Below are 20,049 nucleotides of genomic sequence, written 5' to 3'. Positions count from 1 at the left end.
TGATTATGAAAATAGTTGACAGCTAACTTTATAATTATAAATTGATTATGTGGAGAATGCCCAGGACTACATAATGAGACTTAAAGAGGACGTAAACCCTGATGAGTTTACTTCCTCTTTCATTCCCTGCAAAGGCAAAGCATAATGGACTACTATGCATCGCATAGTAGCCCATTATGTGTCACTTACCTGACACAGGAGCCAGCGAAGTCACCGCTGTCCCCTGTAGTCCGGCGCATCCATCTTCTCGGTGGGTCTCGCTGCTCCGCCGCTGTCATTCGGCGAAGCCGCGATGATGTCACTCCCGCCCATGCGCAAGGGAGCCGCCACGCGTGGCATATCGCCGTTGACGGGTGCTGCGCTGCGTTGAGCCCAGGTTCACACCAGTGCGATCAGACATGACGTGATTTGCACCTGCGAATGGTTGTATGGCTGAACTCGCATTAGATTTGCAGGGGCGTGTATATATATATATATATATATATATATATATATATATATATATATATATATATATATATATTGTGTTTAATTTTTTTTTTAAGCAAAGACCCTTTAGAATACAATGGCAGTCGTTGCAACTTTTTATCTTGCACAGTATTTGCACAGCATTTTTTTATTTATTTTTTTGGGGGGGGGGGGTGGGGGGAAATGAAGTTACGTCGAGTAAGTAGATACTTAACATGCCGAGTTTCAAAATTGCCCACGCTCGTGAAATGGCGCCAAACTTTGGTACTGAAAAATCCCCATAGGTGACACTTTAAAATTTGTTACATTTTTTTTATTTATTTTTTTATTCCTATTACAAGGAATGTATACATCACTTGTAATAGGAATATGGCATGACAGGTCCACTTTATAGTGAGATATGGGGGTCAATAAGACCCCACATCTCACCTCTAGGCTGGGAAGCTTGAAATTGAAAAAAATCAATAAAAAAAAAATCACTTTAAGGCCTCTTTCACACTGATGTCCCGTTCAGGCCCGCCTGTCAGTTTTTCAGGCGGACCTGAACGGGTGCTCCATAGAGGTCTATGGAGCGTCGGATGTCAGCGGTGACATGTCCGCTGACATCCGACCCGCTCCGATCCGAAAAAGTGTAACGGAGGAAAAAGCTATTTTTCTCAAGTCGTCTTCCAGGACGGCACCCTGAGAGATGACTGGTCCACCTGACAGGAAACACAATCAATCAAAGAGGTTAAAAGCCCCCGCCCCTCCCCGTGCTCCTCAGTTTTTGATTGTGTTTCCCCACAGCGAAACCGTTTGTTATTTTTTCCTAGACCCGAAGCCTGGGGCTGGTGGTCTCCCCCTGGGAGCCAGACCTAATGCCTGGGAAGCCTCTAGGTCTGGCAGGATGTTCTCATCCTTCCTGGGGGGTTCCCCTATATTTTCCTCAGGGGGGGCAGCAGAAACTGGAAGAGCCCCCCTGGGCGCTGAAGGACCCTGGGTACAGTGGTGTACCCAGAACTTCAGGGGCCAATTTTCCTCTCCTCTCCTTACCTGTGCGGTGGCCGTGCAGAAAAGGAGCCTGGTGTCCCTTTTTGGCTCAGGGTATCTCTCTGAAGACTCCAGGTCCAGCAATCCAGAGGGTTCTTGGTGCAGCTGGAGGCAGTATCTCCCCTTTGCAGCAGAGGTGCTCAGCTTTCTGGGGAGGTTTGGCACCATCTTCCTGGAGCTTGGTGGAGGAATGACATCACTTCCTCCACAGAACAGGAAGTGAGCTCAGAGTTCGGGTCATTTCCTGTCTACAGCAAAATGGTGGCCGTATCAGCATGGAGGTAACCACAGCCTCAGCCTCACAGCTGATTTGCCAAATCGGGGACATAAATCCAGGAGGAGCAGGCGCCCACTTCTCCCACAGACCGGCTGCCTTCGCCTGTGTTAGCTGTCCGAAGAAGCTCACTGGTGCCAGCAGCATGGAACGTGAGGAGAGACCCGCAGGGTCCATGGCCATGGAGGAGACCACAGGGGGTGAGTCCGACCGGCCGCCGGAGGTTTAGATGGGGGAGGGTACCCCAACTCTTCTCCTCTGGGTGGTACAGTGCTGTATTGTAATGCCTGTATGTTTTTGTTTCAGGGGACGATGCCACTGCCCTTGGGGTTGCCAGCCGTCCCGTGAAATCTTCCACCCGCTCTAAGCGTTGTGGAAACTGTAATGCTAGATTACCCCCAGATCATCCTAAACCCTTCTGCTTTAAATGTATACAGAAGCTGACAGGGAAGGAAACCTCTCAGATAATGGAGAAGTTTCTCACAGTACAAACTGAGATGCTGTCCACTCTGAAAGCCTTTCAGTCCTCCCTTAAGTCTAGGGATTCAGAGGCTCACACCAGCAAGGACGCCTCCTCCCAGGAGGGCTCCGCTTCCTCTAGGGGGTCTAGACGGCGGGCAGACAACCCAAGGTATCTCCAGTCTCAGGATTCAGAGGAGGAGGATGAGTCCGAATCCCATGGGCAGGGATTCTCGGACGAGGGTGTGTTGGACAGCCAGGAGGAGGATGAGGGGGAGGACTCCAGGTCTAGCAGGCATATCTTTTCAGCCGATGACATGGAGGGACTACTGAGGGCGGTTTACGCTTCTGAAGGGATTCAGGAGCCCACGGCACAGGTCTCTGCCCAAGACAAAATGTATAGGGGCTTAATTAAACCACAGACCAGGGTTCTTCCGGTACATCCTGCACTCAAAGATATTATCTTAAGGGAGTGGAAGGATCCAGAGAAGAGGCTCCTAAAGTACAAAACATGGAAGCGTAGATGCCCCTTTACTGAGGAGGATGAGGAGAAGTTTTTCAAGACTCCTAGGCTAGACGCCTCCCTGGCACAAGTTTCTAAACAATCCGATCTTTCCTTTGAAGACACTGGGAACATCAAGGATCAGATGGATCGGAGGGCAGAAACTATTTTGCGCAGGGCCTGGGAGGCCAACGCGTCGGCTATGAGCCCCGCGTTGGCCTCAGCCTGCATCGCTAGAAATGTGGACATGTGGATCTCTAAGCTGATAGACCACATCTCCCAGACTTCCAAGTCTAAGGAGGTCTTAGATTCATTGGAGGTCGTAGGCAGCGCTGTTGCATACCTAGCGGATGCGGCCGTGGAGACGGTGCGCACAACCGCCAAGTCTGCTGCCTTACTAAACTCGGCTCGGCGAGCCCTATGGGTTAAAACTTGGGACGGGGATGGCTCGTCTAAGACCCGTCTATGTGGCCTCCCTTTTGAGGGTTCCCTCCTTTTTGGTGCTGGCCTAGACCAAGCCCTTGCTAGGTCGACCGAAAAGGGGAAGAAATTCCCTACTAAACCGAGGAGGGATAGGAAGAGGTTTTTTCGTGGCCCCCAGGCAAAGAACCGCTTCTCGGAGAAAAAGGTCTCCCCTAATAGACGTTGGGGGGCTGGGAAGGATAAGCAGAAGTCAGGCATTCTCTTTTCCAGCCAGAAGTCAAGCGACAAGACCTCCAAGTGACATTCCAGTGGGGGGAAGGCTTTCCCACTTTGTCCCTCAGTGGGAAAGGGTCACTCAGAGCCCCCATATTCTACAGATCATAAAAGAGGGTTACAGGTTAGAATTTCTTTCCCCTCCTCCCTCCAAATTTCTCCTGACCCACCTTCCCAGGGATCCTGGCAAGGCAGCAGGAGTCCTACAGAATATAGAAGAACTGGCCAGGCAGGAGGTCATAGTGCCTGTTCCAGAGGGCCAGCAGGGTCAGGGGTTCTACTCCCACATATTTGTGGTACCAAAGCCCTCAGGAAGATATCGCCTCATCATAAATCTAAGGCATCTCAACGTCTTCCTACGGTACAAGAAGTTCCGCATGGAGAGTGTTTATTCTCTCAGGAGACACCTTCTCAGGGACGTGTTCATGGTAACCTTGGATTTAAAGGACGCCTACCTTCACGTCCCTATATTTCAGAACCATCAGGTCTTCCTAAGATTTGCAATTGCCTCTCCAGAGGGAGTTCAGCATTGGCAGTTTGCGGCCCTCCCCTTCGGGCTGGCATCCAGTCCAAGGGTTTTTACAAAGATCCTGGCAGAAGTAGTGGCCTTCCTGCATCTCCAGGAAGTAGCGCTGATTCCCTATTTGGACGACATTCTGATTTACAATCAGAATCGGGATCAGCTCCTTTTGGATCTAGCCAGGGTAGTGGAGACCTTAGAATCCCTGGGATGGATCATCAGCAAGGAAAAATCCTCACTGATTCCGGCCCAGACGAAAATGTATCTGGGATTCCTGGTGGATTCCGCACAACAGAAGTTAGTTCTACCCCAGAGCAAGGTAGAGGGTATAATTTCAGCGGTCCTTTCTCTGTTAGAGGCAAAGACATCTCCATACAGAGGGATTATGAGGGTGCTGGGCCTGATGACGGCAGCTATCCCAGCAGTTCCTTGGGCACAGCTGCACTCCAGGACCCTCCAGCACTTCCTCCTTTCCTCTTGGGACAGGAAAGGGGTTTCTCTAGAAGTAGAAGTGGCCATTCCGATCGAGGTAAAGGATTCTCTTCACTGGTGGCTTCACCCTCAGAGGCTTCAGGGGGGCCTCCTTTGGAGTCAGCTTCAGCCGCTCAGGATAACAACAGACGCAAGTTCCTGGGGGTGGGGGGCCCACCTGGAGGATCTAACAGCCCAGGGTTCCTGGGACGTGAGTCAGAGAAAGACATCCTCAAATTTTCGAGAACTTTTGGCCATCGGGGAGGCATTAAAGGCTTTCGAAAGGAGGATCAAGGACCAGGAAGTTCAGGTCCTATCAGACAACGCCACGGCAGTGGCATTTGTCAATCATCAGGGGGGCACCAGATCTCCAACTCTACTGGCTCTATCTTTAGAGATCATGGGTTGGGCGGAGCATCGGATTATCTCCATTTCCGCAGTCCACATAAAGGGGTCCCTGAATGTAGAGGCAGACTATCTCAGTCGTCAGCCGATTCTTCAGGGAGAATGGGAGTTGAATCCAGAGGTATTCTCCCTGGTATGTCGGCAGTTCGGCGATCCAGAGATAGATCTGTTCGCCCGCAGAAAGAACAGAAGGGTAAAGAGATTCTTTTCCCTTGCCCGAGAGGGGGGCTCAGAGGGGATAGACGCCTTGGCCCAGGTTTGGGACTTCCGGTTGGCCTATGCCTTCCCCCCCCCTGGGGCTTATTCCGAGGGTTCTTCAAAAGCTGTTTCTCTCGGAAGGCGCCCTGATTCTGATAGCTCCTTGGTGGCCCAAGAGAGCTTGGTTTCCAGCCCTGCAGGGTTGGTCCATAGCCCCGCCTCTACACCTTCCTGTTCGGCGCGACCTTCTCCTTCAGGGTCCAGTTTGCCATCCAGACCCCAGCTTCTTCAGGCTGACGGCCTGGCTCTTGAAAGGCAGAACCTGCGGGAGAAGGGCCTGTCGGACAGAGTAGTGGATACTCTCCTCCTTAGTAGGAAGCCGGTCACAAGGCGTATTTACGCTAAGACCTGGGGGATTTTTTCTCGCTGGTGTCAGGTGAGAGGGACTTCACAGCAAGAGATCCCGGCCATTCTGGAGTTTCTCCAGGATGGAGCAGAGCAGGGGTTGGCAACCAAGACACTTAAGGCACAGGTCGCAGCCTTATCCTGTTTTTTGGAGAGACGCTTGGCACTAGATCCTCTGATCAAGAGGTTCCTTTTGGTCAGAGAGAGGTTGTCCCCTGTCCAGGTGTCTAGGTTCCCACCATGGGATCTTACCTTGGTGTTAGAGGGCTTAACAAGGCCCCCCTTTGAACCAATAGACCAGATCCCCCTCAGGATCCTCACCTTTAAGTTGGCCTTTCTGCTTGCTATTACATCAGCCAGGAGAGTAGGCGATATTCAGGCTTTTTCAGTCAAGGAACCATACTTTCGTTTATTTGAGGACAGGGTTATACTTAGGCAGGACCCCCTGTACCTCCCTAAGGTAGCATCCAGGTTCCATAGGTCTCAAGAAGTAGTGCTACCTTCCTTTTGTAATAATCCCCAAAATGAGAGGGAAATTTCTTTTCACTGTCTGGACGTCAGACGTTGTTTATTATCCTACTTAGAAAAAGTTAAGGAGTTTAGAAGGTCCAGCCATCTTTTAGTTAATTTTTCTGGCCAAAAGAAGGGCCAACAAGCCTCCAAAGCATCCATAGCTAGATGGATTAAGCATGCCATTGCTTTAGCCTATGAGCAGTCAGGTAATGCAGTTCCTAGGGACCTGAAAGCTCATTCCACGCGATCTCTGGCAACCTCTTGGGCAGAAAGGGCCGGAGCTTCAGTGGAGCAGATATGTAGAGCCGCTACATGGACAAGCCAGAACACCTTCCTGAGGCATTACAGGGTGGAGTTACTGTCCCCTCAGGATCTGGCATTTGGCAGGAAGGTCCTGCAAGCGGTTGTCCCGCCCTAAGGTAGGCCTGAGCTACTTGCTCCTCTCTCAGGGTGCCGTCCTGGAAGACGACTTGAGAAAATGACCAGTTACACTTACCGGTAACTGTGTTTCTGGGAAGTCTTCCAGGACGGCAGGCCTACTTCCCACCCGTTCTCTTTAGGTTTAAATTAAGGTATAGAGTGTGGTGGTGTGGTGTGGTTTTCTTCACTCTCGTGCACTGGTGTGGGTCAATACTTTGTCACAACTGAGGAGCACGGGGAGGGGCGGGGGCTTTTAACCTCTTTGATTGATTGTGTTTCCTGTCAGGTGGACCAGTCATCTCTCAGGGTGCCGTCCTGGAAGACTTCCCAGAAACACAGTTACCGGTAAGTGTAACTGGTCATTTTCCATCCGTCTGCGGATCGGATCGGATGACGACGGGCACTGCGGTCCGTCGTCATCCGATCTCCCATAGGGGAGAGCGGCGCTGTGACAGGTCCGTCCCTGCGCAGTGTGCAGAGACGGAGCTGTCATCTCCCTGCTCAGCGGGGATCGGCGGAGTGATCCCCGCTGAGCAAACGGATATCCACGGGGCGGATCAGAACTGATCCGCCCCGTGTGAAAGGACCCTAACGGGATGGCTGGTGATGAAGCAGTGACGCAACAAAGTGAGGGATGTGGTGGCAGCAGTTGAGTGGATGCCCGCTAACAGGCACTGCCATGATGGATCTGAAATGAGGAGAAGAAGATTTCCTATTTAGAATAATAAGCTGTCAGGTTAATAAAACGGGGATATCTGAACCAATTCAATCATGCAGTCTGTAGTGTACATAGATTTGCAAAACAATGGGATAACGGAATATTCCTGAGTTTTGTTTTTATCTTATGGTTACTGTGAAATTGTGTGAATGTATCAATGCAGTGCAAGTTATCAGCTTGTGGAGCTTGGATTCATTGAGTTTACTAAAAATGTAAATATTGCAGAATATACAGCCTTGTGCTACATAACTAATGTCATGCCGATTAAACTAAATTATTTATCTTAAATAGAAAACTATCCTTAGATTTTTACTCCAAAAGTGTTTTTATTAAAATAAATTTGATTTGAATCAAAAAATCTTATTTAAATCAAAGAAAAAAAATATCATATTTGTTTGATTTATTTTTGAAATCCTTGATTTCTTTCCACCCTGTTGCAATGTAAACTTTAGCAAACATAACTTTATTCCAAACATGAAACAGTAAGTGAGCCATAAAGGCCATCACTAAAATGGAATAAAGCAGGGCCAATTACTGGGCACCTGGGCTGTGATGATAGAGTATATCCCTCAGTGAAGGAGGTGGTTGCTCTGATAGTCACGGCAGCCACTGATTGCTGTCCTTTCCGGCTCCCTTGATTTCCTTCCGGAGTCTGGTGGTTGTTGTCCTCGGCACGGCGAGTCCACACACCGACTGTTTACTGCCATCCTTCATCCCCCACACTGGCTCCTCCGCTGAGAAATATACGGTACTCTCCATCACAGACCGGGGGCTCGATAACTGGCCCTGCTTTATTTAATTGATCTTACTGATGGTTTTTATGGCTCGCTGACTGTTTCACGTTTGGAATAAAGTTATGTTCGTTGAAGGTTACATGGCAGTCCCTGAATGACTATGTTTCCGGCGGTATGATGTGGTGATTGGCTTCTAATTAGTCCCACTCCTACCAAAGTCTTTGAGCACTGTTTTATTTGTATGTTTTTTCCTGGTTTACCATTACTCCATGGTTTTCATCTACAGCAGCCCACAGCAATCCTCTGTTTCCTCCCACAGGGCCGCATGGTATTAATTATGGACTTGGCGCTCGGTACTTAAAGTGTTGCTAAATCTTCAATAGTAAAATCAGTCTGTATATGCAGTAAAGCATGCTTGTTATACTTACTGTGGAACCTAAGAGGTTAATCCTGTGTATTGTGTAAAAAGGCTGTTTGATCCTGTGTTCTCTGATCCACCCCTTATTCCACTGTCCCCAATTCATTTCCTGATAAGGCAGAGCCTTGGGGCGCGCTCTGCACATGCTCAGTTTGGTGTGTATTGCTAGAGTGTTTGTTTCTTATTTTTTTTTCCTCCTTGGGAGGGTGCATGTGATTGGCACAGGGCCAATCAACACTATCCAGACAGAGGGCCAGGGTTCCTGCAGCCTCATAGGACAATCAGAGGAGAATAAAAACTCCTCTTACAAGCTTTAACCAGACACTGACAGAAGTCACATGACTCCTTTATACAGCTGATGAGAAAGTAATTTATATTTACTAAAATAATTGCTTTCCGTGTACCATGGGAGACCATATATAGTGAATGCAGGGTCCTGGGTTTGCTGTTTTGAGCTTGTTCTCATAAAATTAAAAATTAAAATTATACAATATCATAAAATGGACAGCCAATGGCGTCCACTGTCCGGGCTTATTTGTACAGTAAAGGGCTGTCTCTGGTTGGGGGGGTTACAATGTCTTGTTGTTTCCAGCAGCAGCTGCAAATGTTTGAATCTAGTTTAAACAAAGCATCATTTCTTTTGACTGAGGTTATGTATGAAACAATTTCTAATAAGCTCTTAGAAATCCTTCACAATGGTGGTTCACATCTGCCACACCGAGGAACACTGGAGTTGTAAAGTTTGCCATAACTGTCGCTGTTCTACAGAATGATTTACAGCTTTTATTGTTAATGGAAATCATATTCATTAGCACAGAGCAGTCTGATCTTCATGTTTAAAGGGTTGCATGTCAAGGGGATCCATTTTTGCTGAAGCAGCACTGAGAAATTTCACCAAGTTCCTCCTTGCTTTCACCATGAGTAATGCGCTGCTGAGTATGCGAAGCCTTGAGAATGTTTGTTTTGTTGCTTCCTTTGCAGTCCCCGCTGACCTGACTCCTGAAGAGCGCATAGAGTTGGAGAATATCCGCCGCAGGAAGCAGGAACTGCTGGTGGAGATCCAGAGACTTCGGGATGAGCTGAGCGAGGCCATGAATGAAGTGGAAGGGCTTGAGGCCAACGAAGGAAGGTATGACTTCAGCATTCAAGTGGACATTGTGTGCTTTTTTTTTTTCATGCACATGCCAAATAGCCTTGTAGATTCATCCAAGCACTTTTTTATAATGGGTGCCAAGTTCTGCAGGATGCAGGTTTTCATGTTATCACTTGCATTATCTAAGATCTTTTGTAACAGAAAAAGACAGCAGGTATACAGATCAGCAGATCATTCTAAACCAAAATAAAATAAATGTTTTTCCCAAGTACATATACATCTGATTACCCTGACTGTTCTTTCAAATGACTGTGATGGAATTTAAGGTTTTTCAGCTTTAAATTTTAAAAGCTCTTTAGGTCTAGTTTTATGTGTGTGTTTGTTTTTGTTTTTTGTTTTTTTGTTTTTTTTCCCAGCATTCATTGGGGATCATAGCGGACCTTTTTAGGTATACGCATTGCTGTCAATGTCAATCCCAAAGAAGGTGATATAAAGGAGAACTTCACCTTTTTAAAAGGGAAGGTCCCTGATCCTCCTGCCCCCACCCCCTTTTTCCAACCGTTATATAGGTATCGGGTCTTGTATTGAGAAATAAGGGCAACAGTAAAACCACAAATGAATGATATTACCCATTGTTTGGCAAAAACAAGTTATTAGTTTTTGTCAAGAACTGTGTGAGAGCATTTATGGATATATGGCAATTTGTTTTTTCTTTCATTGGCAGTAAAACTTTGCAGAGGAATCGAAAAATTGGTATGGGCAGAAAGAAGTTCAATATGGATCCTAAAAAGGTATTTTGTTTTTCTTAATTTGCTGGGAGAATGTTTTATAATGGCTGTTATTAAAGGGAAACTGCACTGCATCTGAGCACCACAAACAAAAATTGCTATTTATTTAAATTTGAATATTCAAAGCAAACTCCTCCATCCAGACATCCATGTCTCCATGCTTTATTTTGCTGAGAGATCACTTTGAAAACCACCCCCTAGCATAGCTGTGGCCATCTTGAGTAAGGGCAGAGAATTAATGTAGCATTTACTTTCTGGAATCCATTTGCACGTTGCTCATGCATGCAGGCAAGGGGGTGTGCTTAGCTAAGAAAACACCTTCTCCCCTCCTTGAAGACTCCTGGGATGTATTGCATATTTTGCCTAGGCAAGATACCAGGAAGTAACTGAAGAACTAGCAGCATAAGGATTAAAAATGGTGATTGAGAGAGTGAAGTTCTGCTTTAAAGTAGTTGTAAAGTCTCAAGGTTTTTCACCTTAATGCATTCTATCCATTTAGAGGTTTACCAAAGTAAATCTTTTGTATTAACGACACAATGGGGTTGATTTATTTTAAACTGGAGAGTGAAAAATCTATTGCAGCTGTGCATGGGAGCCAATCAACTTCTAACTTCAGCTTGTTTGATTAAACTTTGCCAATAAAACCTGTAAGCTGATTGGTTTATGTACACTGCTGCACCAAATTTTGCACTCTCCAGTTTTAGTAAATCAACTCCATTGTGTTGTAAATGCACACGATGTTTAGGGCCATTGCTCCATCTTCTGCTTACCCCCCTAATTTCAGGGTGCACCTGGAAACTTCTCTGGCTAGGATATGTTTGGACAGTAGTGATCCAAAGTTATGTCACGCCTACCTTACTGGTGTCTGCAACAGGGTGGATTTCATTTAAATCAAATTGATTTTAAATCACTAGTAAAAAGGCTTGATTTAAATTAAATAAACTTGCTTTAAATCCTATTTTTTAACCATGTCAGCCCCGGAAGGTTTTACCCCCTTCCTGACCAGAGCACTTTTTACAATTTCGCACTGCGTCGCTTTAACTCACAATTGCATGGTAGTTCGATGCTGTACCCAAACAAAATTTGCGCCCTTTTTGTCCCACAAATGGAGCTTTCTTTTGGTGGTATTTGATCACCTCTGCAGTTTATTTTTTGCGCTATAAACAAAGAGCGACAATTTTGGGGAAAAAAAATACAATATTTTTTACTTTTTGCTATAATGTCCCCCAAATAAAAAATAAATAAATAAATAATAATTAATTATTCCTTAGTTTAGGCCAATATATATTCTTCTTCATGTTCTTTGTATAAATCACAATAAGCGTATATTGATTGCTTTGCACAAAAGTTATAGCGTCTGCAAACTATGGGAAAAATGTATGGCATTTTTATTATTATTTATTTTTACTAGTAATGACGGTGATCTGCGATTTTTAGTAGTACTGCGACATTGCAAAAGAGACTGTGGAGACTTTTGACACTTTTTGGGGACCATTGCCATTTATACAGCGATCAGCGCTATTAAAAATGCACTGATTACTGTGTAAATGTCTCTAGTAGGGAAGGGGTTAACACTAGGAGGTGATCAAGGGGTTAAATGTGTGTTCCCTAGATGCATTCTAACTGTTTGGGGATAGGATTTACTTGGAGAGGAGAAATTTTTTTTTTCTACTTGGGAGGAACAAACGATATGGCTCTTCTCCCCTGACAACACAGGGATTTGTATGTTTACACACACAAATATCAGTGCTGGCACTCGTGCACGCGATTGGCGGCGATCGTGCCCATTGGTCACATGCCTCGGGTCCCCTGCTGTGCAGCTGGCACGTGCGCACCCTCTGGTGGCCAAAAAAAGGAAGGACGTAACCATTAGGGATTTTGCCCAGGGGAGCCATTCTGCCTCCGTATATCTGCGTGAGCCAGTTGGGAACTGGTTAAAGAGCAATTGTCATCTCGCTCCCACAGCGGCTCCTCCTATGACCCTCTGACTCACCGACAGTCCCATTCACTTTAATGAGATGGTTGGTGGTGCGGCAGTGACTCAACAACCACATTGGGTGTACCAAAATGGTGTTGGAGGACTTGCGGTGACGTGGCAGGATGGCACTGGAAGCGGAAGTCGCATTACGCACTTCCGGGACACTGTTTCTGTACAAGCCTTTTTTTTTTAATGGTTTTCTGTTTTTTTTTTTTTTTTTCTAGGTTGACAAACCTGTAATGAAAAAACGTGGGAACTGTAGAGCCAGGCTTTCTGATAGTTGTAAAAAACTATTTTGTGAAGATTGTATATTGTCAAAGGCGGGTTCTGGGTCTACTGCTTCTTTTAAGGAGTTGATGACTTCTATGGAGGTGGCCTCTTTTCGGTCCTTTAACGACAGACTAGCTGTGCTTGGACCTTCCAAGTCTAAGCCTGTGGTTCAGGAGCCTTCAGCATCAGCTAGGTCTCTGTCTCTCTTAATTGCAAAGACCATTAGTTTCCTTAATGTTTCTGACCTGAAAGAAGGCGAAAAATCCAGTTCATCTGATGAGGAGTCTGCATCAGAGGATGAGGATACTGGTAGCTCAACTTTGTATCTTTTTCCAGTTGAAGATATTGACAAACTACTAAAGTCAATATCTACTTCTGAACAAATAGAGATGCCTCAGCAAGCCTAAAGTGTACAGGGACTGAAGTCTAGGTCTTTTCCTATGCATCATTCACTCAAGGACGTGATTCTATCTGAGTGGAAAGAACCTGAATAAAAAGTTTGTTCCAGTCTAGAGGGCATAAAAGAAGGTTTGCCTTTCAGTCCGATTTTGTGAAAGTTATCTTCAAATGCCCTAGATTACATGCTCCTTTTAAATTGTCTGTCTGCTTTGTACCTCCTGTAGAGGGCGGAGTAGCTGCCCTGGAAGATTCATTGAAATACCATTACCGGTAACTCTTAACGGGGGATAAAGGAATATTCCTTAACTTTATCTCCTGGTTACTGTGAAATTGTGTGACTGTGCATGTTATCTCAGCTTGCAGAGCTTGGATTCATTGAATGAGTTTACCAAAAATTTTAATATTACAGAATATACAGCCTCACGCTGCATAACTAAGCTCCAATTAATGCTGAATAAACTAAATTTATTGTTAAATAGAAAACTATCTTTAGATGGATTTTTACTCCAAAAGCATTTTTAATAATTTTTTAATTAAATCAAAAAAAAAAGTGTGTGTGTGTGTGTATATATGTATAGAGAGAGAGAGGGAGAGATTATTTATATTATCCACTCTGGCCTGCAACCTCTCTATTCCATACCATAAATCTTAATCTTTGGCCTGTCTTTCTGTTGAGACCGTTCTGTAAGGCTCTGCTCACATCTTGGCATTTTGAATGGCCAGCAGAATTGACGTGATTTGAAATGGCAAATTGCTGGATGCCCGTGCGTTCACTATCGCTTACAGTAGCACCCCAATCGCAGTGCAATTTATGACACGTTTCTTCGGGCGACAGTCGCTGTAAAATTGCGTAAACAGAACCGCGGGATGTCTGTCACCCGAAAGAACGCCAAGATGTGAACAGAGCCTGAGCGTTTACTCAGCAGCTCTTCATGCTGCATGTCATGACAACAGCTAGATGTCCTGAAGGATTTTAGTTCACGTTATATATCCAGCGGCATACCGAGCCCATCTTCTAGCCTATAGTGCCATGAGGGGCAAAGAGCTTAAAATTCAGCCAGTGCCATGCCAGATTTGCCACCAGACAGAGAGGCTTTCTTTAAAAGTGTGGCCGAAGATTTTTTGGACATACTCCTTTTGTGTGTCACAGGTGTGCACTTACTATTACTCATCTGTGACCCAGAGCTGGCTAATGGGCTATCCAGGCTCTGGAAGGATCCTCACCATGTTAGGATCAACCCAGCTGCGTGATTGACTACTGGCTCCAGTTCTCAGTGTGCTGCTGAGTGCCAGAACCACCTGCGCCCACCCCCTGTCCTGTGTGTGGTGCTCCAGTAAACTCTAGAGGGGAAAAGGGAGAGACTGGTAAACACTGCTCTCTGCTTCAAGCCAACGTAGAACTGAGTGATCAGTGGTTCAGTTTTGAGGCTTGGAACAGGCAGGGGTCAGCCGCAGAATCCGACCAATGCTGCAGCATGGAGGTGAGATTTTTTTTTTATTTTTTTTTTTATACCTAGTCTCCTTTTTAAAGGGGGAAAATGTGCTGTGCAGGAAGGAAGGCCCTAAGCTTGCATATCTTTCAAATAAGGGGTGATGGAATCCCTTTCAATTAGTGTGACAGAAAATTATGTAAATTATTTATGTATATAAATTGTACACTTTTTTTATTTTTTCCTCATTTAATTTCAGGGGATCCTGTACCTTCAAGAGAATGATCTGCTAAGAAACACTGCAGAGGATATAGCTCGTTTTTTATACAAAGGTGAAGGCCTGAATAAGACGGCCATTGGAGACTATCTAGGAGAAAGGTACACATATTTGTACATACACCTTTTCTTGTTTTTGTAGCAGCTACCCCATTTATCACATTCTCTCACCTTCAATAGAACAATGATAACTGGAAACTATGGGCATTTCAGATTCTTCTATCTGTTAGGCTAAGCGTACCATTGCACAGTTGTTGATCACACTGAAATCCCAAACAATGCTTTCAGTTCTGCCCACTTCTCAGTTGCTGGACTACAGAACACTCCCAGTCTCCTTTTCTCTGGAACGTAAGGGGGGGGGCAGAATTCTGTTGTGAAGAGGAGAGCTTGGGCAGGGCCAACAACACTGCTAAGGAATTTCAATGCACTAGGGTTGGGAGAAAACTAGTACTTTTTCACTGTGTATATGTATTTTGTGCTGACCTATACTTTTACTGTAAAGAGGAAAATTACCCTGGAGTTCCTTGAGCGCTGGCCATGTCTTATTCTGTTATTTTAGAATTCAAGTATGTATGTGCTTTTCTTCTACGTCATGTAAATACAAAAACAACTCAAATATTAGACAGGTATTTTCACCCACTTCCGGGCATAGACTCCCACGGGAGTCTACGCCATTTCCTGCCCTGCCGCGCTGTCTGCTGATACACACACGGGTCCCAGTGACAGCGCGGAGATTTCCCATTGCGCGGTGCGGCTCGCGCATGCGCAGTAGGGAACCGGGAAGTGAAGCCGATTCGCTTCACTTCCTGATTCCCTCACCTAGAATGGCGGCGGCAGTAGCCGAGGCACGAGCGGTCAATCGGCCTCGGCTGCCGGCATCGCTGGAACCCGGGACAGGTGAGTGTCCATTTATTAAAAGTCAGCAGCTGTAGTATTTATAGCTGCTGGCTTTTAATATTTTCTTTTTGGGCAGAATCCCTCTTTAAACCCCCCTCCTGCCCAGACCAATTTTCAGCTTTCAGCGCTGATGCACTTTGAATGACAATTGCGCGGGCATACAACACCGTACCCAAATGAAATTTTTATCATTTTTTTCCCACAAATAGAGCTTTCTTTTGGTGGTATTTAATTACAGCTGGGAGTTTTTATTTTTTGCTAAACAAACAAAAAAGATGCAAAAAAAAAAAAATCATGTTTAATAGTTATAAAATTTTGCAAACAGGTAATTTTTCTCCTTCCTTCATTGAAATGTGCTGATGAGGCGGCACTGATAGGCGGCACTGATAGGCAGCACTGGTGGGCACCGATAGGCACAGATAAGACAGTACTGATGGGCACGGATGGGTGGCATTGGTAGGTGGCACTGATGGGTGGCACTGGTAGATGACACTGATGGGCACAGATATGTGGCACTGAGGTGCAGCAATGTTTTTGAGGCAGATTGTGGGCACTGATAGGTGGCACTGTGGGCACTGATAGGTGGCACTGTGGGCACTGATAGGTGGCACTGTGGGCACTGATAGGTGGCACTGTGGGCACTGATAGGTGGCACTGTGGGCACTGATAGGTGGCACTGTGGGCACTGATAGGTGGCACTGTGGGCACTGATAGGTGGCACTGTGGGCACTGATGTATGGCACTGCTGGGTGGCACTATGGGCACTGCTGTGTGGCACTTTTTTAATCATCTGGGGGTTACTGGCAGGAGGCAGGTGGGCACTGATACGCTGGTCGTGATCGGGACTGATGTCCCGATCACGGCCGCCGGTGATCGGCTTTTTTTTCTCTCCTCGCGATTTCAGCGCGAGGAGGAAAAATAGCCGATTACCGTCTCCGTTGTATCACGTGATCAGCTGTCATTGGCTGACAGCTGATCACGTGGTAAGGGGTCGGGATCGACCCCTTGCTCGGATCCGTGATCAGGCGAGTCTCATAGACTCGCCGTTCACAGAGCGCGCCGCGCGCGCCCCTCAGGGGGCGCGCAGACCGCTCGTGCACGGGACGACGTCAATAGACGTCGTCCCGGCAAAGCAGATCCGCGCTGTAGCCGTCATTCGGCTATAGCGTGGATCTCAAGAGATTAAAGGATAAGTTCACAGTTTGGGAACATGTTACATGTTCCTCCTGATTTTAGGGTGGAAACTGTAACATGTTCCCAGAGCTGCAGCTGCCGCCCGCTGCCGTGTGTCTGAATGAACTACTGTACAAGCCCCGACATCCTTAGCTGATGTTGCTTGTAGTTCTTAATGAACTACCATGGCACTGTGGAGTGCTGTGGTAGTTCATTTAGTATTCCTGTCAGGGACTATTGGCTTACCCGTATGGTATGTATGGGTAAGCTGATACGCTGACCGTGTGCAGGAGACCTGCATGGCATCAGCGATCTACTGTAACAAAAAAGAATGCACATTTCTTATTGTACATCATGGGACACAGAGCCATAGTAGTCCCTATGTGGGTTATAGGCCACCTTCAGGTGATGGACCCTGGCACACCCTAAGACAAAAAGTGCACTCCCTATATAAACCCCCCCCCCCCCCCCCCCCACTACTGGGAGGACCTCCAATTTTTTTTGCCAGTGTCTAAAGTGTTGCTCATGATTAAAGATGTGCTGTGCTGAGCTCCACTGGCGCAATCCTTGCTGGGCTAGCCCTGCAGCTGGATCCATTCAAAGTGTCTTTTTGTCCGACTTGAATGGTACCCGGGCCTCATATACGAAGAAACAAGGTCTTGCCTGGAACCCGGGATCCAGTACTTTTTGGCATTAAGGCCATTAAGTTTTACTGGTGGTGGTGCTATTACAGGTCCAGGATTGTGGGGTTCCCCAAGGATTCCCAGCTTCCTGAAGGTTTAAAGGAACCCACCGTGAAGGGTGAAGATTGGGTCTGTTGGTTTACCACAGAAAACCCTGCGGCGGGAAAAGTAAGTGGCGTTTTTTAAAACTTTTAAAGATTTTTTCTTATGAATGTCTCCTTTAATTTAGTAAATGTTCTCATGCCTATGCGTCACCACTGGGGGCTGTATAGAGCACTTCCTGTCTCTTGCTTTTCAGAGAGCTCACAACGTGTGCAGGAAAAAGCAGTTTTCTTTTCTGGCCGACAGCAGACCTCTGGTAAGTCGGGGGGGGGGGGGGTGTTAACTCCCCACCAGGCGCCCCCCTGTGCTATTTTTTTCTTCCCCTCTTCTCGGCGGCATACCTGAACTATTGCTCAAGCAGTGGATGCATTCCTTCTGGTAGTACCTCTGCTTTGTGCATCGGGCCATGGTCAGAAGGGGGGGTTAAAAACGCCTCAAAAATGGCTCTAGCGGTACTATAGTCACACGGCAGTCTAGAACGATCTAAAAAAAGATGGCATCCTCCCCTGAGAGTAATATGACTGGTCAGAATGAACCATCAGGAGGGGCAAGTGTTGCAGCTGCTCTTCACTGCAGCCCCTGTGTATATTACTAAGGAGTTTTTTTTTTTTTTTTTTTTTTTTTCCTTCAACCATTTTAAGGTTTTGGATCAAAAAATTGATGCTTTAATAGCATCTCAGAGTGGGACTAAGCGTAGCAGGTCCCTGTCCATTGCTCAGGACCCTCATGCTGAGGAACAAGGAGTGAGGGATGACAAATTTCTCTCAAAGGACCAGAAAGAGGCTGATGTCTCCTCTTCTGAAGATCCTAATATGGAAGGATCAGGTTTGCAGGAAAGGTTATTGGAACAATCTCTCACTGATTTGGTCCGCTCCACATTTTTACTGCCAATAACGCAGTTGGTTAATGAGCCCACTTCTGGTTTAGGTTCACTAAAGCTTCCACAATCTGTTCATGCTTTTCCTATCCATTCATGGCTAAAAAAGCTTATGTATTCTGAGTGGGAGCACCTGGGTAAACCGTTTCTCCCTTCAAAAAAGTTTTCAATACTTTATCCTATGGAGGAAGAGTTCTATAAGAAATGGGAAATTCCAGCAATTGATACTGCAATATCCTCTGTAAACAAAAACCTGACTTGCCCAGTAGGCAATGCTCATATGCTAAAGGATCCAAGATAAGTTGGAATTCCTTTTTAAAAACTATTTTGCTCGCAGGTTTAGATGTTCAGCCTGCGCTGGCAGTGATCGGAGTATCTCCGTCCTTTTAAAGGACCAGTTTATAGAGGTACTCAAGGTTATTCCTGATCTCATATCCCGGCCAAATCCTGGGCATGCTGAAGCGTTGTTTTACAGTAGACTCTATGAAAGATTCTGTTCTCCAGGCCTCACGGCTCTTACTAGGGCTAATACATGTGCGTAGAATCCTATGGTTGAAAAATTGGTCAGCCGAAGCAACATGCAAAAAGCTCATGGCCAGTTTCCCATTTCATGGTGAACGGTTATTTGGAGATGATCTGGATAAGTAAATCCAAAGAATTGCTAATGGGAAAAGCTCCCTTTTACCGGTTAAGAAGAAGTTAAAGCATTTTTTTTTCTTTTAAACATGCTTCTTCAGCGCCAGGGGCATCGTCCTCCACCGTCGGTGTCAGTCCCAAGGCCAAAAGAGGACATGGGGGAGGAAACCCACAAAACAAAATGCTAAAGTCTCCTTATGAAGGGGCGTCCTGCTCGCTCGAGTGGGGGGGAAGCCTTCTACAGTTTTCAAGGGTCTGGCAGGAACAATGTCAAGACAGATGGACAAATGTCTCCTTGTTTTCTCAGATTAAACGTTCCCAGAGATCCAGTGAAAAAGAAGTCTCTCTTTCTAGATTTGGATCATCTCTTGTCTCAGAGTGATATCGGTGGTCCCCTTGGAAGAGCAAGTATTAGGGTTTTATTCAAACCTTTTCACGGTTCCAAAACCAAACGGGGATGTCGGACCCATTTTAGATTTTAGAGATCAAAACCAGTTTTTGAATATCCCTTCCTTTCGCATGGAGTCAATCCGATCAGTAGTCTCCATCCTACAAGGGTGAGAATTTCTGGCGTCAAACGATATCAAGGATGCCTCTCTCCATGTGCCAATTTTCTCCGCTCACCAGAAATTTCTACGATTCGAGGTAGAAAATCTTCATTTTCCATTTGTAGCTCTGCCTTTCGGTCTAGCTACTGCACCTCGAGTGTTTGCAAAGGTCCTGGCTCCTTTCGCTAGATTAAGGGCTGAAGGTATAACGATACTGGCCTACTTAGACGATCTACTCTTGATAGATCAGTCGGTAACCCGCGTAAACCAAAGTTTGGTCACCGCAATTGGCTACCTGGAATACCTAGGTTGGATTCTCAACCTAGAGAAATCCTCCTTAAAACCATCAAGGAGATTGCAGTACTTGGGGCTGATCATTAGATACAGTTCAGAACAAGGTGTTTTTTTCCCACAAGAAAGGAACTGATTAAGTTGGTCAAAACAAAGAATCATCCTTCTATTCAACTTTGCATAAAGTTATTGGGAAAGATGGTGGCTTCTTCCCCCTCAAGGCTTTTTGCTCTGGGACATCCCAGTAGGTAATAAATATTAGCCTAACTCTGTGACCCATGATGTATGAAAAAGAAAATAGGATTTTTTTTTTTTTTTCCCCATCATACTTGCCTGTAAAATCCTTTTCTTTGAGTACATCATGGGATACAGAGATCC

At 45.9% G+C, this 20,049-nt stretch overlaps 2 protein-coding genes across 3 annotated transcripts in view; both read left to right on the top strand.

Annotated features, from left to right (window-relative positions):
• CYTH2 (cytohesin 2) overlaps positions 1 to 20,049 on the top strand; it is a 77,081-nt gene that overhangs the window by 25,391 nt on the left and 31,641 nt on the right. For both annotated transcript variants that reach the window (XM_077457449.1, XM_077457448.1), the window contains exons 2-4: positions 9,212 to 9,359; positions 10,048 to 10,114; positions 14,448 to 14,566. In XM_077457449.1, coding sequence (XP_077313575.1) covers positions 9,212 to 9,359; positions 10,048 to 10,114; positions 14,448 to 14,566 — 334 coding nt within the window. The remainder of the gene's footprint in view (positions 1 to 9,211; positions 9,360 to 10,047; positions 10,115 to 14,447; positions 14,567 to 20,049) is intronic.
• Positions 1,213 to 9,070, top strand: LOC143933326 (uncharacterized). Its single transcript, XM_077456197.1, has 3 exons — positions 1,213 to 1,971; positions 2,078 to 2,749; positions 8,907 to 9,070. The coding sequence occupies exons 1-3, from the start codon at positions 1,773 to 1,775 to the stop codon at positions 9,068 to 9,070; spliced, it is 1,035 nt and encodes a 344-aa protein (XP_077312323.1). The 5' UTR covers positions 1,213 to 1,772.

The sequence above is a fragment of the Lithobates pipiens genome, unplaced genomic scaffold (genome assembly GCF_037356315.1).
Source record: "Lithobates pipiens isolate NorthernLeopardFrog02 unplaced genomic scaffold, aLitPip1_a1.2 Scaffold_27, whole genome shotgun sequence".
NCBI classification, from domain to species: Eukaryota; Metazoa; Chordata; class Amphibia; order Anura; family Ranidae; genus Lithobates; species Lithobates pipiens.
The sequence above is the reverse complement of the archived record's forward strand: the minus strand, read 5'-3'. Positions and strand labels throughout refer to the sequence as shown.

What these genes read in the sequence shown, in the direction of transcription:
- LOC143933326 (XM_077456197.1), top strand. Translation starts at nt 1,773, where the DNA reads ATGGAGGTAACCACAGCCTCAGCCTCACAGCTGATTTGCCAAATCGGG. An exon ending in CATGGAGGAGACCACAGGGG is followed by an intron (nt 1,972 to 2,077) that starts GTGAGTCCGACC and finishes TTTTTGTTTCAG; the next exon opens with GGGACGATGCCACTGCCCTT. An exon ending in AAAGTACAAAACATGGAAGC is followed by an intron (nt 2,750 to 8,906) that starts GTAGATGCCCCT and finishes ATTTCTAATAAG; the next exon opens with CTCTTAGAAATCCTTCACAA.